The sequence below is a fragment of the Triturus cristatus genome, chromosome 8, assembly GCF_964204655.1.
Source record: "Triturus cristatus chromosome 8, aTriCri1.1, whole genome shotgun sequence".
In the NCBI taxonomy this organism is placed as follows: Eukaryota; Metazoa; Chordata; class Amphibia; order Caudata; family Salamandridae; genus Triturus; species Triturus cristatus.
The window spans coordinates 162,944,998-162,967,060 of NC_140591.1; the positions used below are offsets into that span (position 1 = coordinate 162,944,998).

Genomic DNA, 22,063 nt, shown 5'->3' on the forward strand with positions numbered 1-22,063 from the left:
GTACTCATTTTAATAATGAAATGATTTGGATGATTTGCTCAGCATTACAAATTGAGCAAAAGCTGCATTGTGCCTATCGACCAGAAGCCTCAGGTGTGGTTGAGCATATTAATGGCACAATTAAATCTAGACTGTCTAAGGTGTGTCCAACCACAACACTGAAGTGGCCAGATGCTTTAGCCCTGGTATTGATGAGTCTGAGAAGCATTCCTGATAAAAAGACTGAATTATCCCCACATCAGGTGATCATGGCGAGAGCAATGAGACAGCCGATTGCACCAGCGAATCAATTAATGAATATTACTGATGATCAAGTGCTTGATTATTGCAAAGGACTGGCTGATGTGGTGCATTCTGTGTCAATCATGTTGGAGACATTTAAGCCCAGATGAGTGAATCCTGGTGAAGAAACACATAAGAAAGTCGTGTTTGGAACCTGGATGGCATGGACCGTACCAGATTACACAGGTGACGACAAAAGCAGTGAAGTGTGGTGTCTTGCCAAATTGGATACATGCAAGTCATACAAGAAGAGTCCCAAGTCCACATAAGTAATGTTGGGAGGAACTAAGGTGCACAGAATCATCACACAAGGACAGTCTACAACCCGGGTGAATGACAGACATACTGCACAGTATGTGGTACATGGCCATGACGTCAAAGCTCCCGTAACCTTCGGAATTCCTGCTACAGTCCCAGGACAATGCAGAACCACAAGGCACACATGCTGACACCTGCCAACATTGCAGCCCTGAACCTGACGAGTGGGAGCAGTCACACACACATACACATGTCTCAATCACTGAAAGGTATCACCTAGGGACAACTACATGATATTGCGAACAAAGAAGTGCCTTTGGGACCCCTGACTGTGTCCCATCTACGTCTGACCACATCATCACCACTCAGAACTGACAAATCCCAATGATGAAACACCAATTAACAGTTGTGTGTCATGCACCCACACATCTGGTAGCCCAGGACAAAGATGTGGGATGAACACAGTACAACTCAGCAAGCATCAACAACAGGAACATATCAAGGGAACACTACCTGTGTATGAAAAGGGATGTGTGGACACACACACACACATGCTCACACAACACACACCATGGGCCCAGGCAATGTCACGGAGCAACACACTTACTTGAGGGGACTCAACTCCTGTGGAAGCTCGGCTGTGCCAAACATAGTCCCTGCAGGTCTAAGTCATGTCAGCAGAACACTTGGTCAGTCAGCCATCAGTTACCACCCAATGAAGGCTCTGGTCACAACAGCCTGGGTACGGGAGTGTTCCTTAAGTCATCTGCACATACTCAATACATATGTCCAGCAAGTTGCGCTGAGGACCCAGTTGCTCCTACACCAATGATGCCCACACCTGCAGGTCCAGTGGAGATGTGCCCACAGTCAGGGAAATAGACAAATTGGACAATGGGAAGCACATCATATGTGCATGTGTGCAAGCCACAGATGTGACCATGCAAATGAAATGTTTACAGAGATGGTCTCAATTTGGTATTCATGACACGCCCAGTTAGCTGCAAAGGATGGCATGGATACAGACCAGAATAGGTTACATATCTCATGGACCACATGGAGTACCTCACATCAACACCTCAGTATTCAACTTTGGAAATCCAGCATCAAGGTCATGGTAAACATCATCAACATAATGTACAGCTAAATCAAATTCACAAGGATAAATACAAATGCTTTATTCAGCCAAATTTCAATGCAATGCCCAAGTCCTTTCAAAACAAAGCCACTGGCCAGTCCACATACAAATGCCAACAATGTGATTTGAGTGACAACTGTCACACGTTGCTTGCCTGCACTGTTCAGGACAGGGGACATCCACTCGGAGGGGCATACATGGGGGCAGGCCAGGCACCGCAGGGACAGGATCAGGGCTCAGCAGAAGGAGGCAGTGAAGGGGTGGTGGATGCAGGAGAGTCACTGGCAACTGCAGTGCAGGTGTCTGACAAAGTGGGTGCAGTCACAACTAAGGGGTACAAGTCAGATGGGGTGGGTGCCGGCACAACTGCAGTGGGCAGGTCAGATGGAGTGGACTGGGTCCCCAATGCCGTGCCCAAGTCAGACAGGGTGGTTGTGGACTCCACTGCAGTGCCCAACTCCATGGGAGCGGAATGGGGTTCAGGTGAGGTCGGCAGGACAGAGGGGGGGCCACAGTCATCACATCAGTGGCATGAACGTTCTGACCGGGGGGTGGAAGAACAAGTGGTAGGGGGAGAGGGCCGGAGCATTTTGGGGATGGTGTATCTGTGGGTGGGGGAACCTGGGGCAGGGTGTGGCGGGGGAACCTGTGGAGTGGTGGCCAGGGGGATGGAGGACAGAGACTGTGTCGTGGAGCTGCGGGGCAGGGGTGGGGTCTTGCTCTTCCGGCTCCGGGGGGACTTGTGGGTGGGGGCCTCAGTCTGACTGCATCTGGGGGAGGGTGTCTGGGTGTGAGGGGCACTCCCCTCTGTGTGTGGGGACTTCCTCTTCCCCTTGTAAGCTGGATCTGCTGTATCGGTGGGGAAGAGGCAAAGGTCACAGAGGAAGAGCTTCTGGGGAGATGGGGTTGCAGGTGAGGCAAGGGAAGGGGTCTTGGAGGGAGAGGTATCGGAGGACTGCGGAGTGGTTGTGGATGCCTGTGTGTGTGTTTGCAAACCATAACCTGTGAGTGTGTTATCAGTCCCCTGAGGTTGCTTGTGTGCACGTCTAGCCCTTGGTTTGGGAGTTTGTGTGCTGCCCATGTCTGTGGGTTTGGGTGAATGTGCTGGTGTGTGTGCTTGGGACAGGTAGGGTACTAGGAATCGTGGATGGGGCAGGGGTAGGAGGGGTGAGGGACTGTTGGAGGAGGGACACAGCTGCCATCAGGGAGGAGGCCATTGACTGATTGGTCCTCTGTAGGGCAGACATGCCAGATGAAATGCCCTCCATGAACGAGACCAGTTGTGTCAACAGACTGGTGTGTGCATGGAGGACACTCGGCATTGATGTCTGCCCTACATGGATCTGTCGAAGCAAGTCCACAGACTACACACTCAGGGCAGCAGGGGACACAGGGGCAGGGGGTGTGGTGACTGGCACAAAGGAGACATGCTGCCGAACACGGGAGCCTCCACGGACCTCTGAGATGGGAGCCGATGGGAGGGTGGTGATGGTGGTGGTTGCGGTGGCGGGGACAGCCTCACTAGCTGGGGTTTGGTGGCTGCTGACACCCGCCTCCACAAGAGAGTCATCCTCCGAGCTGCTGTGGCCCTCAGCTGGGGTGGATGGTGCTGAGGACTCCTCGGTGTGGCTCCACTCGCCCTCCGTGCCACTGGCTCCCTCCAACTCCTCGCCTTCTGTCCCAGTCAGGCTCTGTGGCTCCTCCTGGTCCATGGAGCTGTCCCCTTCTGTGGCCGTGGATGGATCTGGATAGAATTATGAAAAAAAGAACAACATCAGTCACCTGCACTGACCGCACACACCACAGTGAGTACAGCACATCACAGAGAAAGCCCTGGCATCATCAGCTGAACACTGCTCAAAGTGCTCACACTGTTTAGAATAAGCCAATTGTCAGTTTCACCATCACCCATGGCACTCATATCCCTCCTGGACTTGCACCCGTATGTCTGTTGCATGTTGGATGCTAATACCCCAATGTGCAGACATGCACCACCTACACGGTTGTTGGACATGCAAGTGAACATGTAGGAGTATGTCACTATACACACATCACATCTCTTGCCACTGACTCAGTACAGGTGTCAGGATGAAGGGATGGCCAGAGTCTCATTTCACATGCTTGTGATGCATACCAGCAACAAACACTATGATGTTCTCATGTCCTGATAGTCAATGCCACAATGGGGTGCATGGAGCACATCTGAGCCCAATGCAGGATTACTCATAGCAAGTTAAATGCCATGGCACTGGCATGCCTGAAAAGTCAGTCATCACTGTCTCCTGTCACAGGGGCAGGGCATCCAGACAACAACAGTATGCATTGTGTCACAATCATGGGTCATGGGTAAAGCAAACTCTGCAGCTGACAAGTGCACTTGTCCATCCCCTGCAAACAACATATCCCGGACCCAGATGACCCCACATCATACATAACAGACTCCCTGTACATGAGCACATCACAGTCTGCTGTGCATGAAACACAGCTGCCTGAAGTTCACAGTTGCATACACCATTGTGCACTGTCAAGTGATCACACACCTCTATGTCACACAGGTCTTGTTTCTTATAGTAACATCTCAGATGTCCTGCTGACCCTCAAACTCATGAACACCCCAGTTGTCCACACCACAATGACACAGTGGCAGACACATGAAGGCACATGTCACTGAGCACAACCTGTAAGTTGATACACAGGAGTGGGATTACAGAGTGTTTCTAAATGCCCTTGAGTAGGCATGACTGCCCAGGTCTACGTGAAACAGTGTATAGCCCTGGACAGCAGTCAGGTGGGTAAGCAAGTGTGACGCACTTGATATACATACTCCTGAGGCCCACATTTTGGAGTCCTCTGCTACATGGGTGTGTTTGAAATACCCCAGGCACATGTGGCGAGTCAGACCAGCAATTGGAACACATATCAAGGGCACACACAGATCACATGTCAGATCTCAGGCATTGTGTAAACAATTGACCCACCTATGAAACACACAACAGAGTCACGGTAACAGATGCTGTCCGGAACCTGAAGCATAGCTGACTGCAGGGACACACTGCCCTAGTGACACAAGCCACAGACTGTAGGGGCCACACCTGTGGGTCAGATGAGGAGGGTGCATCACACAATTGAGGGACATGAGTCCTGGACTACAAGACCTACGTAAGTGTGACCAGGCCAAAAGACTGCAAATAGCATGTCGGACATAGTACACAGATTAGGCATGGATTTACCCCCTCCTTGCTGCTGTCTGGCCTTCAGCTGCCCATCCAGGTCCGGGAAGACCACTGCCAGAATCCTGAGCATGTGGGGGGTCAGGGTCCGGTGTCCGCCCCTCCTGCGAGGAGGTGACAGCTTCAGCTGGACCCTTGTGATCCTCCGGGTCCATCCCCGAAGGTCCTGCCACCTCTTCTGGCAGTTGCGGATCCGGCGCTTGTAGACCCTCACTGATAAAACTGCCCGGGCGATGGTCAGCCAGATCTCCTGCTTCTGGTGGGCATCAACCTGTGAGGATGACAAAGTTAAAAGTCCATTAACACACATGCCCATATTTGTGCTGCACACAGTTGGATATACATGTCGTCATCACAAAGGAAAATTACTTACACAGGTAGTGCACCCATGGAAAAGGACAAATGCCCTGCATGTCTGACATGTTAACATTGCCTGGGAAGTTGAAGTTTGCACAAATGCACTGTTGCTGCAGAACACCTGTTCATTACACGTACCTACACACTTTGGGGGATGAAAGTACCAGTACAGACTCTGGTGAATTAGGATCCCTCTTACAAATCTATATGGTGGGGAGTGGGTCAGAAGAAGTTAAGTTGATACTTCTCAATCCCTTTTTTACACAGTGTTGAAAGTATCTCTGTACTAAGTAGATTGGGTCTCTTTGTTGGAATACTCCTCTCACAGAACCCTGATGATGGGTCATTTGATGGTGTGGCCTTGGCAGGCAGCCTCACTGCCCAGCAGCAAACTGATTGCAGACAGGTGCTTAATCAGTTCAGAAACATGTTTTCTCTGACTCCAAGTCAGACTACCTGGTGCACTCATGAAGTGGACACTGGGGACAGTCTGCCTATTAAAAATACGATTTATAGGCAACCTGACCATGTCAGGGACTGTATCAGGACAGAAGTCCAGAAAAGGTTGGATTTGGAAGTTATTGAACCCTCAGATAACCCTTGGGCTAGTCCAGTGGTCCTTGTGCCAAAACCTCACACCAATGGTGGGAAAAGAGAGATGAGGTTTTGTGTGGACTACAGGGGTCTCAATGCAGTCACTAGGACTGATGCCCATCCAATTCCAAGGGCAGATGAGCTTATAGATACTTTGGCCTCAGCCAAGTACATTAGCACATTTGACTTGACAGCTGGCTACTGGCAGATCAGACTAGCTGATGATGCAAAGCCAAAAACTGCATTTTCGACCCCCAGTGGGCACTACCAATTTGTGGTGATGCCCTTTGGTTTGAAGCATGCACCTGCCACTTTCCAAAGGTTGGTGAATACAGTTCTCACAGGTCTGGACGCCTACAGTGCAGCTTATCTATATGATATTGCTGTATTTAGCTCCACCTGGGAGGATTACTTGGTCCACCCAAGGAATGTTTTGGAGGCCCTGCAAAAGTCAGGTCTCACTAACAAGGCCACCAAGTGCCAGATAGGGCAGCATCAGGTTGTGTACCTGGGCCACCTTGTAGGTGGAGGCCAGGTTCAACCACTGCAGAGCAAAATCCAGACCATCATGGACTGGGTTGCTCCAACTACCCAGACTCAGGTGAGAGCCTTCTTAGGCCTGACTGAGTACTATAGGAGATTTGTCAAGGGTATGGATCAATAGGGACACCCCTGAATGACCTAACTTCTCAGAAAATGCCCAAAAAGGTTCAGTGGACAGCTAGCTGTCAAAAGGCATTTGATGACCTGAAGCAGGCCATGTGCACTGAGTCCTGATTACTCCAAGAAGTTCATTGTCCAAACAGATGCATCTGAATTGGGGGTAGGGGCTGTACCATCACAATTGAATGATGAAGGTCAGCATCAGCCAGTAGCTTTCATAAGCAGAAGGCTGACCCCTAGAGAGAAACGTTGGTCAGCAATTGTTATTGTTGTTATTGTTAAATTAGATTTATATCGCGCCCAATCACCTACAGGTCTCTAGGCGCACGGAAATCGATGGTCAAAAAAACAATAAACTAGGCAGACACAGAATGAAGGCACTTCCTGGTTTAAGTTCCGCACAGGGTTCTTTTAACCCCTTGTGTGCCCCACCCTTTCCCCGCCCTGTGCCGGGCATTGAATTAGCGGGCGGGGTTCATGACGAGATAGTCTCGTCATGGGCACAGCGCAACCGCGGCCCATGACGAGACTATCTCGTCATGGGCACTCAAGGGGTTAAACAACAATGTTTTTAGCATCCTTCTAAACCGCAGGAGGTTCCCCTCCCTGCGCAGCACCTCAGGCAGCGTGTTCCATAGCTGAGGAGCTAATACAGAGAAGGCTCTCCCTCCCTTCGTTACTAATTTGTAACGGGGGCAGACTAACAGCTGAGAATCTGAAGATCTATGTGTTCTCACTGGGCTGTACAACTCCAAACGATCTCTGATGTAAGCTGGTGCCTGACCGTAAACTGCCTTGTGAGCCGTGCATAAATTCTTAAATTCCACTCGATCTTTAATAGGGAGCCAGTGCAGGCTGTGTAGCAGGGGGGAGGCCATAGTTCTCCTTGGGAGTCTAAAAATAAGCCGTGCAGCGTCATTCATCACGACCTGCAATCTGTTGGTCAGAGTTTTAGGTAGGCCGAGATAGAGAGCGTTTCCGTAGTCTATCCTTGAGATGACAGTCGCTGCTACGATTGAACGCATCATTGATTGAGAAAGGACAGGGGGTTAACTTCCGCAACTGTCGAATAATATTTGTACAGCTTCCCACCACGGAGGAGATTTGAGTGGACATTGAAAGGTCACAATCCAGCTTAATCCCCAGACTCTTTACATTCATACTTGGTTTTGGAGCAGGGCCTAGCTCCGCTGGCCAATAGAGGTCACTCCAAAGTGAGGCGGTAGATGGAATCACCAATACCTCGGTCTTATCTGGATTGATCTTCAATAGATTTTCAGTCATCCATTGTACAGTGTACCTCAAGATGTTCTGAGCATTGAGTTGTGCGGTCCTTGAATTGTCGACACTCAGCAACAGCTGTGTGTCGTCCGCATAGTTAAAGACTCTACAGCCCCTGCTGGCCAGTGATGCAATCAGAGGTTGTAGGTAGAGATTAAATAGGAGTGGGGACAGGGCAGAGCCCTGTGGCACCCCACATTCCAAGGTCCCCACCTCAGATGTTTCATCCCCCAGTTGTATCCTTTGTGTTCTTCCCAAAAGGAAGGATTGCAACCACTTAAAGGCCAGGCCTTTGATCCCAAAATCTCTCAATCTCTCCAAGAGTAAGGCATGACTGACCGTATCGAACGCCGCTGATAGATCTAACAGAATCAGGGCGCTCGGTTTCTTACAGTCCGCCATGCCTCTTAATTCATCCAGCACCGAGAGCATCACCAACTCGGTGCTGTGATGAGCTCGGAACCCTGCCTGACGCTCATGGAGTAGATGGTGAGACTCCAGAAAAAAGGGACAGGGACTTTCATACATGTTGTTCCAGTACTTTTGAGAGAAAAGGCAGCTGGGAAATAGGCCTGTAGTTTTTTAGCACCGCAGGGTCCGCGCCAGGTTTCTTCAGTAGAGGCCTTACACGTGCCTCCTTGAATTCCACCGGTAGATACCCTGTTTCCAGAGATCTATTAAGGAGGGAAATAATACATTCCTCCAATAAAGGACGAGCTACACGAAAAACACTGGGTGGGCACGGATCTGCTGGAGAGCCAGATTTAATTTTTCCCATCAGTTTTTCCAGACTCAACACATCCAGCTCTGGAAATGCTGTAATAGTGCAGTCAGCTGAGTTATGCGGGGTCGAAGTTATGGCAATCCCATTTACCATCCCACTTTTTATTTCCATAATAATGGTCTTCACTTTTTCTAAAAAATACACTTGGAAAGAGTTACAATTTATACGGGACTTGGAATTTTCAGGTTTTTTACTTAATTCTAACAGAATTTTAAACGTCTCTTTCTGGACATTGGCTGCCTTACTTAGGCGGGACTCATAATATTCTGCTTTCGCTAGGACAATAAGCTTTTTATATAAGTTAAGGGAGGCTTTATAAAGATTCCTAGCTGTATCTTGCTTAGTTTTCCTCCAACCTCTTTCCAGGATTCTGAGCTTTCTTTTATGCTCCCTTAATGATGGCGTAAACCAGGGGGCCCCCTTACCAAGTCCCCTTTTCGACTGTGATCTTACTGGCGCTATCTGGTCGATAGCCTGAGCCAAGCTCCGTGTTAGATCCGCGTATTCTTGGTCCAGACTACATTCCAGATCCGAGGACTGGTTTATTGACGGTAGCACCTTGGTCAAAGCTGTTAAATCAACCTCTGCCCATTTACGGGTTCTCCTGGTTTCCGACGATATGTTGTGTATATGGCCATCTATACGTATCTCACAAGACACTAAGTAGTGATCTGACCATATGCATGGTGCAACGTCTTTAAGAGTAGCATTTGTGTCTGTCGTCCACACAAGGTCAAGAACATGACCTTTAATATGTGTTGGAACATCCACAAGTTGTGTAAAGCTCAGGGCAGCCATTATGGTGTCCAATTGACGGGTAGCCAAGTCCCGGTGGGGGTTATCCCAGTGCAGATTAAAATCTCCTGTGACCAGAATTTTTGTATATCGGGTACATAGGTCCGACATAATAGGCCCAAAGAGGTCATGAAAGAGTGGAGTAGAGTTTGGTGGACGGTAGACTGACAGAACCACCCAACAGAAATTATTCGTGGTTATCTTTACCCCAAGCAGGTCAGCTAGGTCCACTGACTCAGATAACAGTCTTTCAACTGACAGACTCTTTTTAAAAAGGATTGCTACCCCTCCCCCCCGAGCACCTCCCGGGCGGTTATGCCATATGGCATCATAGCCCCCTGTAAGAGCGGCAATGATGTCAGGCATCGAGTTATCATGCAGCCAGGTCTCCGAGAGGGTCAGGACATCGATGTCATTGTCCTGAAGCAAGCTATAAACTTCCACATGATGACAGTGGAGTGATCTAGTATTTAGGCTGGCAATCCTCAATATAGAGCGCCGGCCTAAGGTGGTAGCCTTATGAGGGCGAGTTATAGCGTAGTTTTTAATAGTCATCAGGGTTTCACAGACCGGACCCCTCTCACCTTTATCCAGACTGCAGCTCTTCTGAGGAGTAGGTAAGCCTGTAGCCAGATGTCCGAGCCGCCGGGCCCGTCCGTGCGCGGACGGGCGCAGACGGGCTGGACTCTGGCGTGACTCCGGCGATGCTCTGGCGAACCCGTCGCGCGTACCCACTGCGCGTCCGCATGACCGACTTAAGTACCGGTCTAGCGTCCTTGTGACGACTAGACCGCTCCGATCCTCAGCCCTCACCCAAGATGTCCGCCGTTCTGGCAGTGCAGTGCAACGTGGATGGGGGAAGGGGCCCGCTCCAAACGCGGTGCTCTCAAGTTTTTAAAGTGCAAGTATGTGGCGGTGAATAACAGGTAAAATCAGGGTACAATGATGAAAAACAATTTTAACTTAAAAGAACAAAACGGGAACTTTAAAACATGCCGTAGTGCTCTTGGTGAGCGCGCTACGCTCTCCAACTTGCTAGAGCTTCTCTGTATTGCCGGAATAATGATCTCCAAAGTAACTGGCCGCCTAGTTTACCCGGCTTAAGTACCGGTCTAGCGTCCTTGTGACGACTAGACCGCTCCGATCCTCAGCCCTCACCCAAGATGTCCGCCGTTCTGGCAGTGCAGTGCAACGTGGATGGGGGAAGGGGCCCGCTCCAAACGCGGTGCTCTCAAGTTTTTAAAGTGCAAGTATGTGGCGGTGAATAACAGGTAAAATCAGGGTACAATGATGAAAAACAATTTTAACTTAAAAGAACAAAACGGGAACTTTAAAAAATGCCGTAGTGCTCCTGGTGAGCGCGCTACGCTCTCCAACTTGCTAGAGCTTCTCTGTATTGCCGGAATAATGATCTCCAAAGGGAGACCTTTGCTGTGGTTTGGGCTCTGAAGAAGTTGAGGCCATACTTGTTTGGTACTCACTTCCTTGTTCAGACAGACCATAAGCCCCTCTTATGGCTAAAAAAAATGAAGGGTGAAAACCCCAAACTGCGTAGCTGGTCCATTTCCCTACAGGGGATGGACTTTACAGTGGAACATAGACCTGGGAGTAACCATGCCAATGCAGATGGAATCTCTAGGTATTTCCACTTAGAACATGAAGACTCAACTGGTCAAGATTAGTTTAATGTCCCAGCGTTTGGGGGGTTGTGTAGTAGAGTAGGATCTGCTTCACATGTGTACCCCCACTTTTTGCTGGTGTTTCACTGTTTTTCAACCTCAGTCTGGCTGTGGCCCTGCTAATCAGGACCCCGGCCTAGCTGCTTCCTCTCTAAAATGGTTTCCATGTACATCAGGTACATTTCTAATTGGATTCTGGAGTGTCTTATAAGCCCCTAGTAAATGGTATACTATGTACCTAGGGCATAGGTACCTCAGAGGCCTACCAGGGGCTGAAGCATGTATTATGCCACCCCTGGGAAGCACTCCAAAATGACACCACTGGTCTGCTACTGCAGCATGGGTAATGTGGTGCCTGCACCCCTTACTGCGGTATAGACTACCTATATCACTACCATTGCACACACATATAAAACCTATAATTCACTCCATTGGCAGGCCTTAACAATCCTGAAGGTAGAGTTCTTGTTTTTTATGTGAGAGGGTGCCCCTGCATGAGCAGAGCCCCTCTGCAGCGTTCGGAGTACCTCCTCTGATGCTGTTTGTGGTGCAGCCTGACCATATACTCTTAAGTGCATTATAACCTCTCGGTAAATGCTGACTTTGGACTGGCTGCACGGAAACATGTCGTGTTTGGTGTCAAATGCTTTGGAATACTACCCACCCGCCAGTTCTCGCGGCGCGGGTAGCATTCCACCCTTCTAGAGGGAGAGACATGTTCACACTGGTCTGCCCGGTAAAGACTTTCTAAAGCCTTGGCATCACAAAATGGAGGCCTCCTGCTGCTGACCGAAACTCCGGCAGGGGAGGCCTGGACAATAGGTTTCCTGTCCCAGGGAGGTGTAACCACCTCCCCAGACAGGCAGATGTGTATTGGGGCAGGGCGGGAGCACTCTCTAGTGCTTTGAAGTCCTGCACTGGGGGCACACTTGGTGTCCCTGTGCATAGTCCAGTTCAAACCGGTTGCAGGGGCTACCTGCCCCTGCTCTGGGGTGAAACTAGACAAAGGAAATGGGTGTAACCACCCCTCTTTCCAAACCCTCCCTTAGGTGGGTCCCTAGAGTATGTCCAACCCCCAAACTTTGTATATGTATGGGAACCCAGACCTTTAGACTTTAGAGTACCCTGGACGAAACTCTGCGACATATATCCTGGACATTCGACTTTCTATTTTCGCTAGAAGACTGAAGAAATCTCCCTTGGGGTCAAGGAGTGACTCCTCTGCTTGGCAGGCACCAAAGAAGCAACTGTCCGGTCTGCGATTCTGAAACTCCTGCCGGACGCCGAAGTCTTTGCATCACCAGAGGTGGATTTCCAGACTTCGCTGAGGCTACCCTGAGTCCACAGCAAAGCTGAGGCCCATGGCTATCGTGGGTGACATGGAACCGTGACCCCTGGACACCGTGATCTTTTGCTGATCCATCATCTTCCGGGTCTTCCTCGAAGTTGTACTTTGGGCTTCGAGTAGCCCCAGCCTTGAGCACCTCCTGCACTGAAGAGTTCTGGCCTCCACTCCACGAGTGACCCATGGGCCAGTTTCCAGTGCGACCACTCAAGGTTCCTTTGCGATCGCTAGCCCGTTGGCTAGTAGGTCCCCATGAAGGCAACTCCTCTTCTGATTGGGCTTTCCTGATTGCTCCAGATGTGCCCCGTCTTACCCTTGTTGGGTGAGTCCCCCAGACCTTGCTGGTTTGCACCGACGTCCTTTTTCTATTTCCAAGTGGCTTGCCTTTGCCAAGGCTTGTTGGGTCTAATCTGGTCGCCGATACTGCAGCACTCGACAGACTTTAAGGGACAGCTCGAATCCAGCTCCAGGTCATCATCGGCACCTCCTGAATCTCGTGGCTGAGAATCAAGACACCTGTCAACTCACCTGAAGCACCCGACATCTGTGGGCATTGGACTATCGTGCCCTTAGTCCCTGGTAAGTGACCCAGACTCTGTCCCCTCTGCTTTCAGGTTCCTTCCATCCTAGATCCAGGCTTGGATCTGACCGGACACTTCTCCTCTTCACGGCAGTGGCACTTCCTGAGCAGCTTCCACTGAAACCAGTTCAGTCGTGGTTCTTATACCACTTTATTGGTATATGGTTTGGTACGCCCCTGCTTTTACGGTTGAATACTGACTTGAAACTTAAGTACTTTGAACTCCAGCCTCATAAAGAGACTAGAGGGGTGTGTGTTATCTTAAAAACATAAATTTTAAATATACACCTGGTGTGGTTGTCCTTCAAAACTTAGCCTGAAGGCTACTCTCCATAGCTACCACTAGGATAGCTTTCAATAGAGGTTGTCTTTAACCTATCACCATAAGGGGTTGTTTGGACTGATACAAGGTGCCCACTATAACTAGTGGACAGCATATATCAGGCCAACTTCGCACAGTGGTCCAGTAGCATGTAGTGGAGGTAAGTGAGCTCCCTGGGGGACAGCCATCCTTATATCTGTGCTGCAGAGGCAGAAGCTGTACCATGTGTCCCAAGTGATAGGTCCAACACGGTTGCATTCTATGAATCTGGCCAATCCATGGAATTGTACGACTCGTACACATCTACCGCATCATTCAAATCTTCAGCTTCATAAAACCCTAGAAATTGCAACATTGTTGTAGGCATCCAACTGAATTTCCAGTGCACAACTCGTACAAGTTTTGAATCCGCATCCGTCTCCATGACAGTCCAGAGCCAATGGGTGCGTACGGCTCAGTCAACTGACTGTACAACGTGTATTTTGAAAATCCACACGTGCCCGTCTCCATACGATTCAATGGCCAAGGCCTGCGCAGGGCTCGGTCCATGCCTGCACGACGCTTATGCATGATAGTTACCCGCGTCGGTTCGCATTGCAGTCAATGGCTAAGCATAGGCACGGCTCGGTCCGGAACTGTGGAATGCATATGCATGATAGTCACCCGCATCGGTTCACATTGAAGTCAATGGCTAAGCGTACTAACGGCTCGGTCCATGCCTGCACGATGCGTATGCATGATAGTCACCCGCGTCGGTTCGCATTGCAGTCAATGGCTAAGAGTACGCACGGCTTGGTTCGGAACTGTGCAATGCGTACACATGATAGTCACCCGCATCGGTTCACATTGAAGTCAATGGCTAAGTGTACGCATGGCTCGGTCCATGCCTGCACGATGCGTATGCATGATAGTCACCCGCGTCGGTTCACATTGCAGTCAATGGCTAAGCGTACGCACGGCTCGGTCCGGAACTGTGCAATGCGTACGCATGATAGTCACCCGCATCGATTCACATTGAAGTCAATGGCTAAGCATACGCACGGCTTGGTCCATGCCTGCACGACACGTATGCATGATAGTCACCCGCGTCGGTTCGCATTGCAGTCAATGGCTAAGCATACGCACGGCTCGGTCCGGAACTGTGCAATGTGTACGCATGATAGTCACCCGCGCCGGTTCGCATTGCAGTCAATGGCTAAGCGTATGCACGGCTCGGTCCGGAACTGTGCAATACGTACGCATGATAGTCACCCGCATCGGTTCCCATTGAAGTCAATGGCTAGGCGTACGCACGGCTCGGTCCGGAACTGTGCAATGCATCCCTGTAGAAGTCACCCGAGTCGGTTGACATTGGTGTGACTTTTTGGCGGCTTCCACACACAATTACTTGCCAGGGACTCAGGTGCACACCTACCACACTACAGCATGTGCCACACTGTGTCCCATGGCATGTAAGGCTGCATTACCAGAGTGTTTGGGGGGGGCAACATTTGGTTTGTTGTGTGGCACTTTTGTGCAGCCACTCCCAGGCTGTGCACGTGTTCATGGGGACAAAATCCTTTGTGTGTTTTGCACATTACCACTGTGATGTGCAACTGTACAGTTATGGTCATGAGTCATGGACACAGTTGCAGGTAGGATATGTTTAGGACATGTCACATACACCCTGAGTCCTGGGTGTGATGGTATGTATGTCACAGTGAGACCTATAGCCCCAATTCTAATGTACACCCAAAGTCTGTGTGCATGTTTTGTCTCAGATGTGGCTGATCAAATGTGCCCAATGGGAGACAGTCTCCACAGCCATGTGGTTTGTGCATCAACATTGATGTTGTGTGTGTGTCTATGAGACGTCCATGTAGGGGCTGCAGAGACAACAGTGGCCACTACCTGTGGGTCTCACGGTTGTTTTGTGGCATGTACATGATACGCCATGTCATGCCAGTGTCCATGTGGCTGCAGCCAGCCATCTTTGATGGCCAAAGCACAGACTAATTTTATTTTTTATAATTTCAATGTGGTCGCCAAATTACTCGTAGTTGGAAAGTGGAGGCCATCTTGAAAAGATGTTGGAATTTTAGAATTTTCATACTTTCAAGATGGCCGCCATATTACACAAATGAAAGTTATATTGTGTACGTTTAAATTCAAAGGTGGACGACCACCGCTGTTGGCTTTGCCAGTGCAATTTAACAGCATCAGACATTCATAAAGGCAGTGAGCAAAGAGCATTGGCTAAGCAAGCCCGATTGATCCTCAAACTGTCTCAACCGAATCTAGTTCATTTAGTCCGACTTCAAGCTTTTTCATCAATCTACCTGGCCAGTCTGTGCACACCAGCAAACAACACGTGTATTAACATATAGCAGACTCAGCACAGACATTCATCCTAGAAGTAGAGTCTGTGACCTTCTCTATACTTACCTCTTTATTCACAAAGTCGGGACTGAGCCCTTCTCTGTCTTTATTTAGGCCAAATTAGTCTGACACATTAAAGATACAACTTTACTAATTTGCTGCTGGGTTATGTCCCTTCAATTCTGTGCGCCACACATTAACTAAAACATTTATGTCACTAATGTATCTGTGTAATTAATGTCTGTATTTCGTTTACTTTCAGGATCTATGGATTTCTTTTCCACTGAGACTACCAGGACATCTGTGTTTCATTCAAATGGGTGACTGAAAGAATATAAGTCAACAACAGGGAAAGACGGATACAGCTATTGATGAGGCCGTGCCAGGTATGACAACCAACACAAAACCATGGAAATGTCTGCTTCAGCTTGCAGCCTGTAGTCCTCACCTAAACATTATGTGCTATTCACTGCGAGAAGGTGTCCCAAGTGACAGCAGAAGAAGAGTGCAGATTTAAATTTGTATACACAATCAGAAAATTGCCCAGTTATGAAAAGATTAATAACATAACATGTGTATTTGTAAAGCGCAAGTTGACCCAAGGGTATCTTGGCTCTGAATAACTGATGTTTATTGTTATCCAATGGTACTCATTTTATCAACCTCAGAAGGATGAACGGCTGAGGGGACTTGCTGGGATTTGAATGTGTGACCATGATGTCGAACACAGTCCCCTACAGTGGGCACATTAGTCCACCAAGCCACCAGACCTGGCTTAAACATTATGGGCATATTTGCAAGCCCCTATCGCCACAGGAACGTCATTTTTAAAGATGTTCCTCTGGCGATGGGGACTTCGCCTTATGTACAAGGCGGTGTTAAGCCAATTAACGCGGTTTAGTATGGCCTTGAAAATAAGGCACCCTTTAATGCTATACTTAGAGTGAAAAGGGTGGGCAATAGGTGTTGCCGTGGGCGTTTCGCCACAACACCCATTGTTGTTGACGCTACCCATATTTAGAAGGGTGGTGTGAATATGGGGCAGCACCAAAATTAAGACCAGAGAAAACCTGGTCTTAACATGGCAACTCCTTGTTTTTTAACGTTTCTATGTGTGCTGCAGAAACAGCAAAACACCATGAATGGTTGTTTATGTGCAAGAAGGTGTTCCTTCCTGCACATAAATAATCATTTAAAAAAAATCACAATTTCCAACGTCTGTGTTTGCACAATGCAGCACACATCGGAGTTTCAAATCGCCATTCTGGATTGTTTATGTGCAGGAAGGGACAGCTTGCTGCACATACATAAACAGTCATTCGCTCAACACAGGCACCCTTGCGCTATGGTTCAAGGTTGCATTCATTGGAGCTAGGCAGCTGAATTTAGCCCCAGCGACGAGAAACGCCGGGGTGCACCGTGTTATTGTAAATACGGTGGATCCCTGCGTTTGTAAAGTGATGGAGTGACGTGAGCTATTTTGGAGCTAACCCGTGCTACGCCACTTTTTTTGCAAATATGCCCCTATGTTCTATTCCCTGCCAGAAGGTGTCCCAAGGGACAGCAGAAGAAGAGGGCAGATTTTAGATATTTATACACATTCTGAATATGACCCAATTATGAAAGGATTAATGGTACGCTGAGCTTCTCCCGCTCCCCTTAATGGAGCGTGGGCCGAGCAGGTGTGGCAGAAGTTGACATTAGTAAACAATTGCTTTAAAGAGCCACAAATTGCTTTGATTAAATATAAATGACCTGCATTTTACCGAGGACAGACTCTCGGCAGCCCTTGCAGCCTGCAGGCAATGCGAAAACCCGCCTGCCTTCAGAAAGAGTCAATATTAATATAATTGTAGTAGTGACGGTGCCAGGGGATCTGGACAAACGTTTCCCTGGCAACAGGACCAGTGCACTCTTCGGGAACAGCCAACCTTCTTTTCAGGTCTGCAGAGGCAAAGAAAGGGAAGGCAATTTTGGATTGCTGGAATTATCCTTGCAATCGCACTGATGTGCACAGCCCACCAGAAATGACACATTGGCGACCCACGCTCATATTTTAAAGCGATTGATTTGAACACATGCCCTGCTAGCCCTTATTTCAAAACATGCACTTCAAAAGACCCTCTGAATTTATAGTAGGATGCATATACTGTTATTACACAAGTCATAATAATTATCACATTGCATGAGCATTACCTTAAGAGGCTGGTTAACAGTTGGGCCTTGTAAATGGTGAATAACATCATGTTTACTAATTCTAATTCCTAAAATTGATAAGGCCATTGAATACTGAGTAATCCGCAATCTTCTTTGTTCCTTATTATTATTTTGAGGATTCTGCACGGGTATTGCACCAGGATAAAACTACATTTAGGCCAGATGTACTAAACCCTGTTCGCAAAATACACAACTTTTATTTTTAGGAATAGTGTGGTAATTAGCAAACTTACGTATGTACTAATAGGTGTGTTAGAAAATTACCAAATCATAGTGGCTCACAATTCGACTTACCTCATGAATATTTTTGAGGAGTCTGATAGTTTGGAAGGCAGCAGAGGAGCGCAATTATGCGTCTGCCATTTTGGCTAGTATGTCACACCTCAGTAGTATGGGTTTTAAATCATTAGAAGCTGAAGACGTAGCTTAAAGAAAGAAGGAATAAAAATGTTGATCTAAAGAAAACAAATTGGCAGAGCATTGTTCCACCACCTTTGCCCCTGGAGTGCACTTCCTTTTCAGATGATGTTCACATGCTCAGACAAAAAGCCATCACTCACAGTGCAAAACAACTGTTGCCTGAGTTGGGATGACCCATTGCTCCATTCTGTATGCTTTGGTGGGCAGGAGCAAAATGTGAATAATAGTTAAAAAGACCAATAGATGATGAGGACGGACCCACGCTCCTCTATATATGTATATATGTATGTACTTTTTTATTAACAGTGTTTTTTGTTGATTACACAAGGCTGGTGAGACATTGAAAGTTGCCACTAGGTCACCCCTCAAAGAGAAAAAAAACGTGTTTTTGTTTTACCAAGTTTCACTAAAGTAGCAAATCCATAATGGTTACTGCTCAGATTAGAGTCAATCTTAAGTCTAGTGAAGCACAAAGCATACCAAAAGTAAGGTGCCGTCTGTAGGGCAAGAATAATACCTGCTGTCTGGAAGCAGTGCTTGATGAATATATGTTGATAATTCGCAAACTAAAACAACGCATACTTTTACAACATTTGTTTTAGTTCGCAAGTACCATTACAACGCATTTTTCTATAACGCATTTCATTACTTCGCATTTGCTTTAAAATGCATATAAAATGTCTTTACAACGGATCTCAATTCCCCGCATACTTTTACAATGCATATTTTCTTAAAACCCCCTAACACTATGCTAATTTCTACATCCATATACACTACCCTACATAACACATACTCCACAACACTACCCTAAAACACTACACTATAATACTCAACACAACACTACCCTAAACCCTAAAACACTACCCTCTACACGAACCTCCCCCTATTCCAGTCCTTACACTCAAACACTACCCTGCATGACCCCCCAACACTATCCTAAACCCTAAAACACTACCCTTCACTACACAAACACTACAACACTACCCTAAACCCTAAAACACTATCCCAAGCACGACCCTGCCCCTACCCCCAGTCCGCTCCCACACTGAAAGACTATCCTGCACGACCCCCTACACTACCCTAAACCCTAAAACACTACCCTACACTACACTAACACCACAACACTACTCTAAACCCTAAAACACTACCCCCAGCACGACCCTACCCCCTCCCCCATTCCAGTCCCTACACTCAAACACTACCCTGCATGACTCCCAGACACTACCCTAAACCCTAAAACACTACCCTACACTACACAAACACTACAACACTACCTTAAACCCTAAAACACCCCCAGCACGACCCTGCTTCTACCCCTAGTCCGGTCCTTACACTGAAACACTACCCTGCACGACCCCCCAACACTACCCTACACTACACAAACACCACAACACTACCCTAATCCCTAAAACACTAACCCCTGCACGACCCTCCCCATTCCCCACTCCTGTCCCTACACACAAACACTACCCTGCACGACACACAGCACTACCCTAAACCCCAAAACACTACTCCTCAAACACAAACCCTTTAAAAATACACAGCCCCTCTTACCTCTCTCTCCTCGGTGCACATCCTTTGTCCTCGGCTGCAAGCATTGTCAATGAAAGGCGGTGAAGACAGATCCGCCCCGGGCACCAGCCCCTCTCCCTTACTTGCTCCAGCCGGGCTGCTCAAGACTTTACACAGAGGCCGCCTCCGCCCCACTGCTCTCATCGCTGCCTCTGCGGGTGCTCTGCCATCTGGGCACCGGGTTTTAGTTAGTGCCGGAGGGGTCGTCACTACAAGTCCAGGCGCAGCCATACACGCATTACAACGCCCGCGTTATAACAGGGCATGCCAAGTAAAAACAAGCGTAGTAAAGGCTACGCATTGTTACAGCGCATGCGTTGTTACGCTTGTGTTGTAATGGTATGCGAACTACAAGTCGCGTACTAATGGCTGTTTACCGTGCTTGATTTGTATAAGAATAAGTGCCTAAGCCCAAAATGTTGTTCAGGAGTCAGCGACCAGTGCTATTGAAAGCCAGGAGTGCTGAATACCAAGGCTGCGTAGTCTGATTCCACCTTCCTCTCTCATGCATCACCAGACACTCAATGCCGCCTTATCTCACTTTTTTCGGTTCTTTTTCAGCCATTCTTTCTCCCTTTGTCACTGCTTTACTGTCTTTCTCTTCCTCCTCCCCACTTTTGTGTTTGTCTCTCTTGGACTGGGTCAAAGTGTGATGAGGAAAAATAAGTGCAGGCCCCCAAAAATAAGTGCTAGTGGGACCCACCTGCAACCACCGGCTCAAATTAAGCACCAGGTGGAAGTAAAAGACTACAATCTGCGCAACATAAACATTACAATAGGAGTTGTGTGCAAAATATTTCTTGTCAGTCCACGATAAATATTCAGTGTACACCTTGTTTGCACCTGGTTTTTATTTGGCACTCTGTTCCAAACCCTTCACTCTCTCCCCTTTCGCATAGATCATTAGTGGGTTTGCACGAGCCACACAAAATGTTGGTCCAAGTGTCACTTCTAGAGGAACATTGCAAAGCAACAATTCCTTCTGAAAGTGACTCACTGAACAGAAAGAATCATCCACGATAGAACTGGACCCCTTCCCTGGTGAGCTGAGGTATCCCCATAATTCCATCAGTCAGGGTGCATAGTTTTATGTGCATTAATGCGATAGGTCTTCCAGAAACATGGTGCAGTGCGGTGGGTGTTGTTTGTTGCCCTCTTTATGATCCTTTTGGTCCACCCTTGGACTGTATTCCCTTTCTTCAGATACTGGTCATGACTTGAACCATAATGGAGTCACTTGCCACCTGCTCTCTGGTCATCTCTCCTCTAACTACCTTTTGATGATATTCATGCAAGTCAGTTGGGCTTACACTCAACCCTGCAGTGGTTGATCAATCTTTGTTCATAGTGTTTTTACACTTATAATAGCACATTTGTGTATATTGTTTTAATTGTGTATATTCTTTACATATGGATTCTTGTTAATTTATGAGATGCATTTTTATTAATGATGTTCCACTACTTCCAGAATGAATGAGAGTGTTGAATTTAAAATGAGAGTTTGATGTGCTTTATTAATGAGCTATCTGTTCTTTGGGTTAAAGGAACATGAATGAAAGGAAGAAGGGAACATCCTCAGCATTTATCCTGGGCCAAAAAAGGAACGCTTTGGAATCAATGGCCCTCAGTGCAGAGGAAAGAACCCTATTCAAGAAGTCGAGTCATTATTCATGTTGGCACCTATGAATGGCCTCGGTGTTCTAAAGAGCCCCAGATGTGAGACGTTCCTTGCATCTAAAGGAAAGACGAACAAGACTTGATAAAGGCCATCTCACTCGCCCGGCATCCTGCCAGAGACAGTGGATTGACCCTGCACTCTCTTCTGAGGCAAACAAGGCTTGTTGTTCCCATCACTTCATCCACACAGGATGCCTGTCAACCTAGTGTCACTTGCAGGTCATCCTTCCAAAGCAGACATTATTGATCTTATCATTTTCTGCACACTTTGTCCCAGCCTTGAAATACACTGCTAGTCCTGGGCTGAACAAACGGATCAGTCCTTTTGAAAAGGACCAAAGCGTGTTGATAAAGTTTTTATATACTGTGTCAAAGCCCCAAATTCAGTTTCTTAGGTTTGTTGTAAATACAATACAACTGAACTCATTCAAGTTGTAAATAAACATTTCCAGATGGGTGTTCCTTCAGGAAACATTTGTGGTCTTCATGAAATTTATGGAATTGAAAATGT

At 47.8% G+C, this 22,063-nt stretch overlaps 1 protein-coding gene across 1 annotated transcript; it reads right to left on the minus strand.

Annotated features, from left to right (window-relative positions):
• Positions 1-341: 341 nt before the first annotated feature.
• On the minus strand, positions 342-20,153 carry LOC146801753 (uncharacterized). Its single transcript, XM_085624039.1, has 3 exons — positions 19,858-20,153; positions 4,909-5,179; positions 342-3,422 (listed from the first exon to the last, which is right to left on the minus strand). The coding sequence occupies exons 1-3, from the start codon at positions 20,104-20,106 to the stop codon at positions 3,043-3,045; spliced, it is 900 nt and encodes a 299-aa protein (XP_085480165.1). The 5' UTR covers positions 20,107-20,153; the 3' UTR covers positions 342-3,042.
• Positions 20,154-22,063: the final 1,910 nt, after the last annotated feature.

Bases quoted from the DNA above. Each gene is read 5' to 3' on its own strand.
- LOC146801753 (XM_085624039.1), bottom strand. From the start codon at position 20,106: ATGGCTGCGCCTGGACTTGTAGTGACGACCCCTCCGGCACTAACTAAA. The intron at 5,180-19,857 runs GTAAGAGGGGCT...TCATCCTCACAG, and splicing joins TGTGCACCGAGGAGAGAGAG to GTTGATGCCCACCAGAAGCA. The intron at 3,423-4,908 runs GTAAATCCATGC...AATTCTATCCAG, and splicing joins CAGACAGCAGCAAGGAGGGG to ATCCATCCACGGCCACAGAA.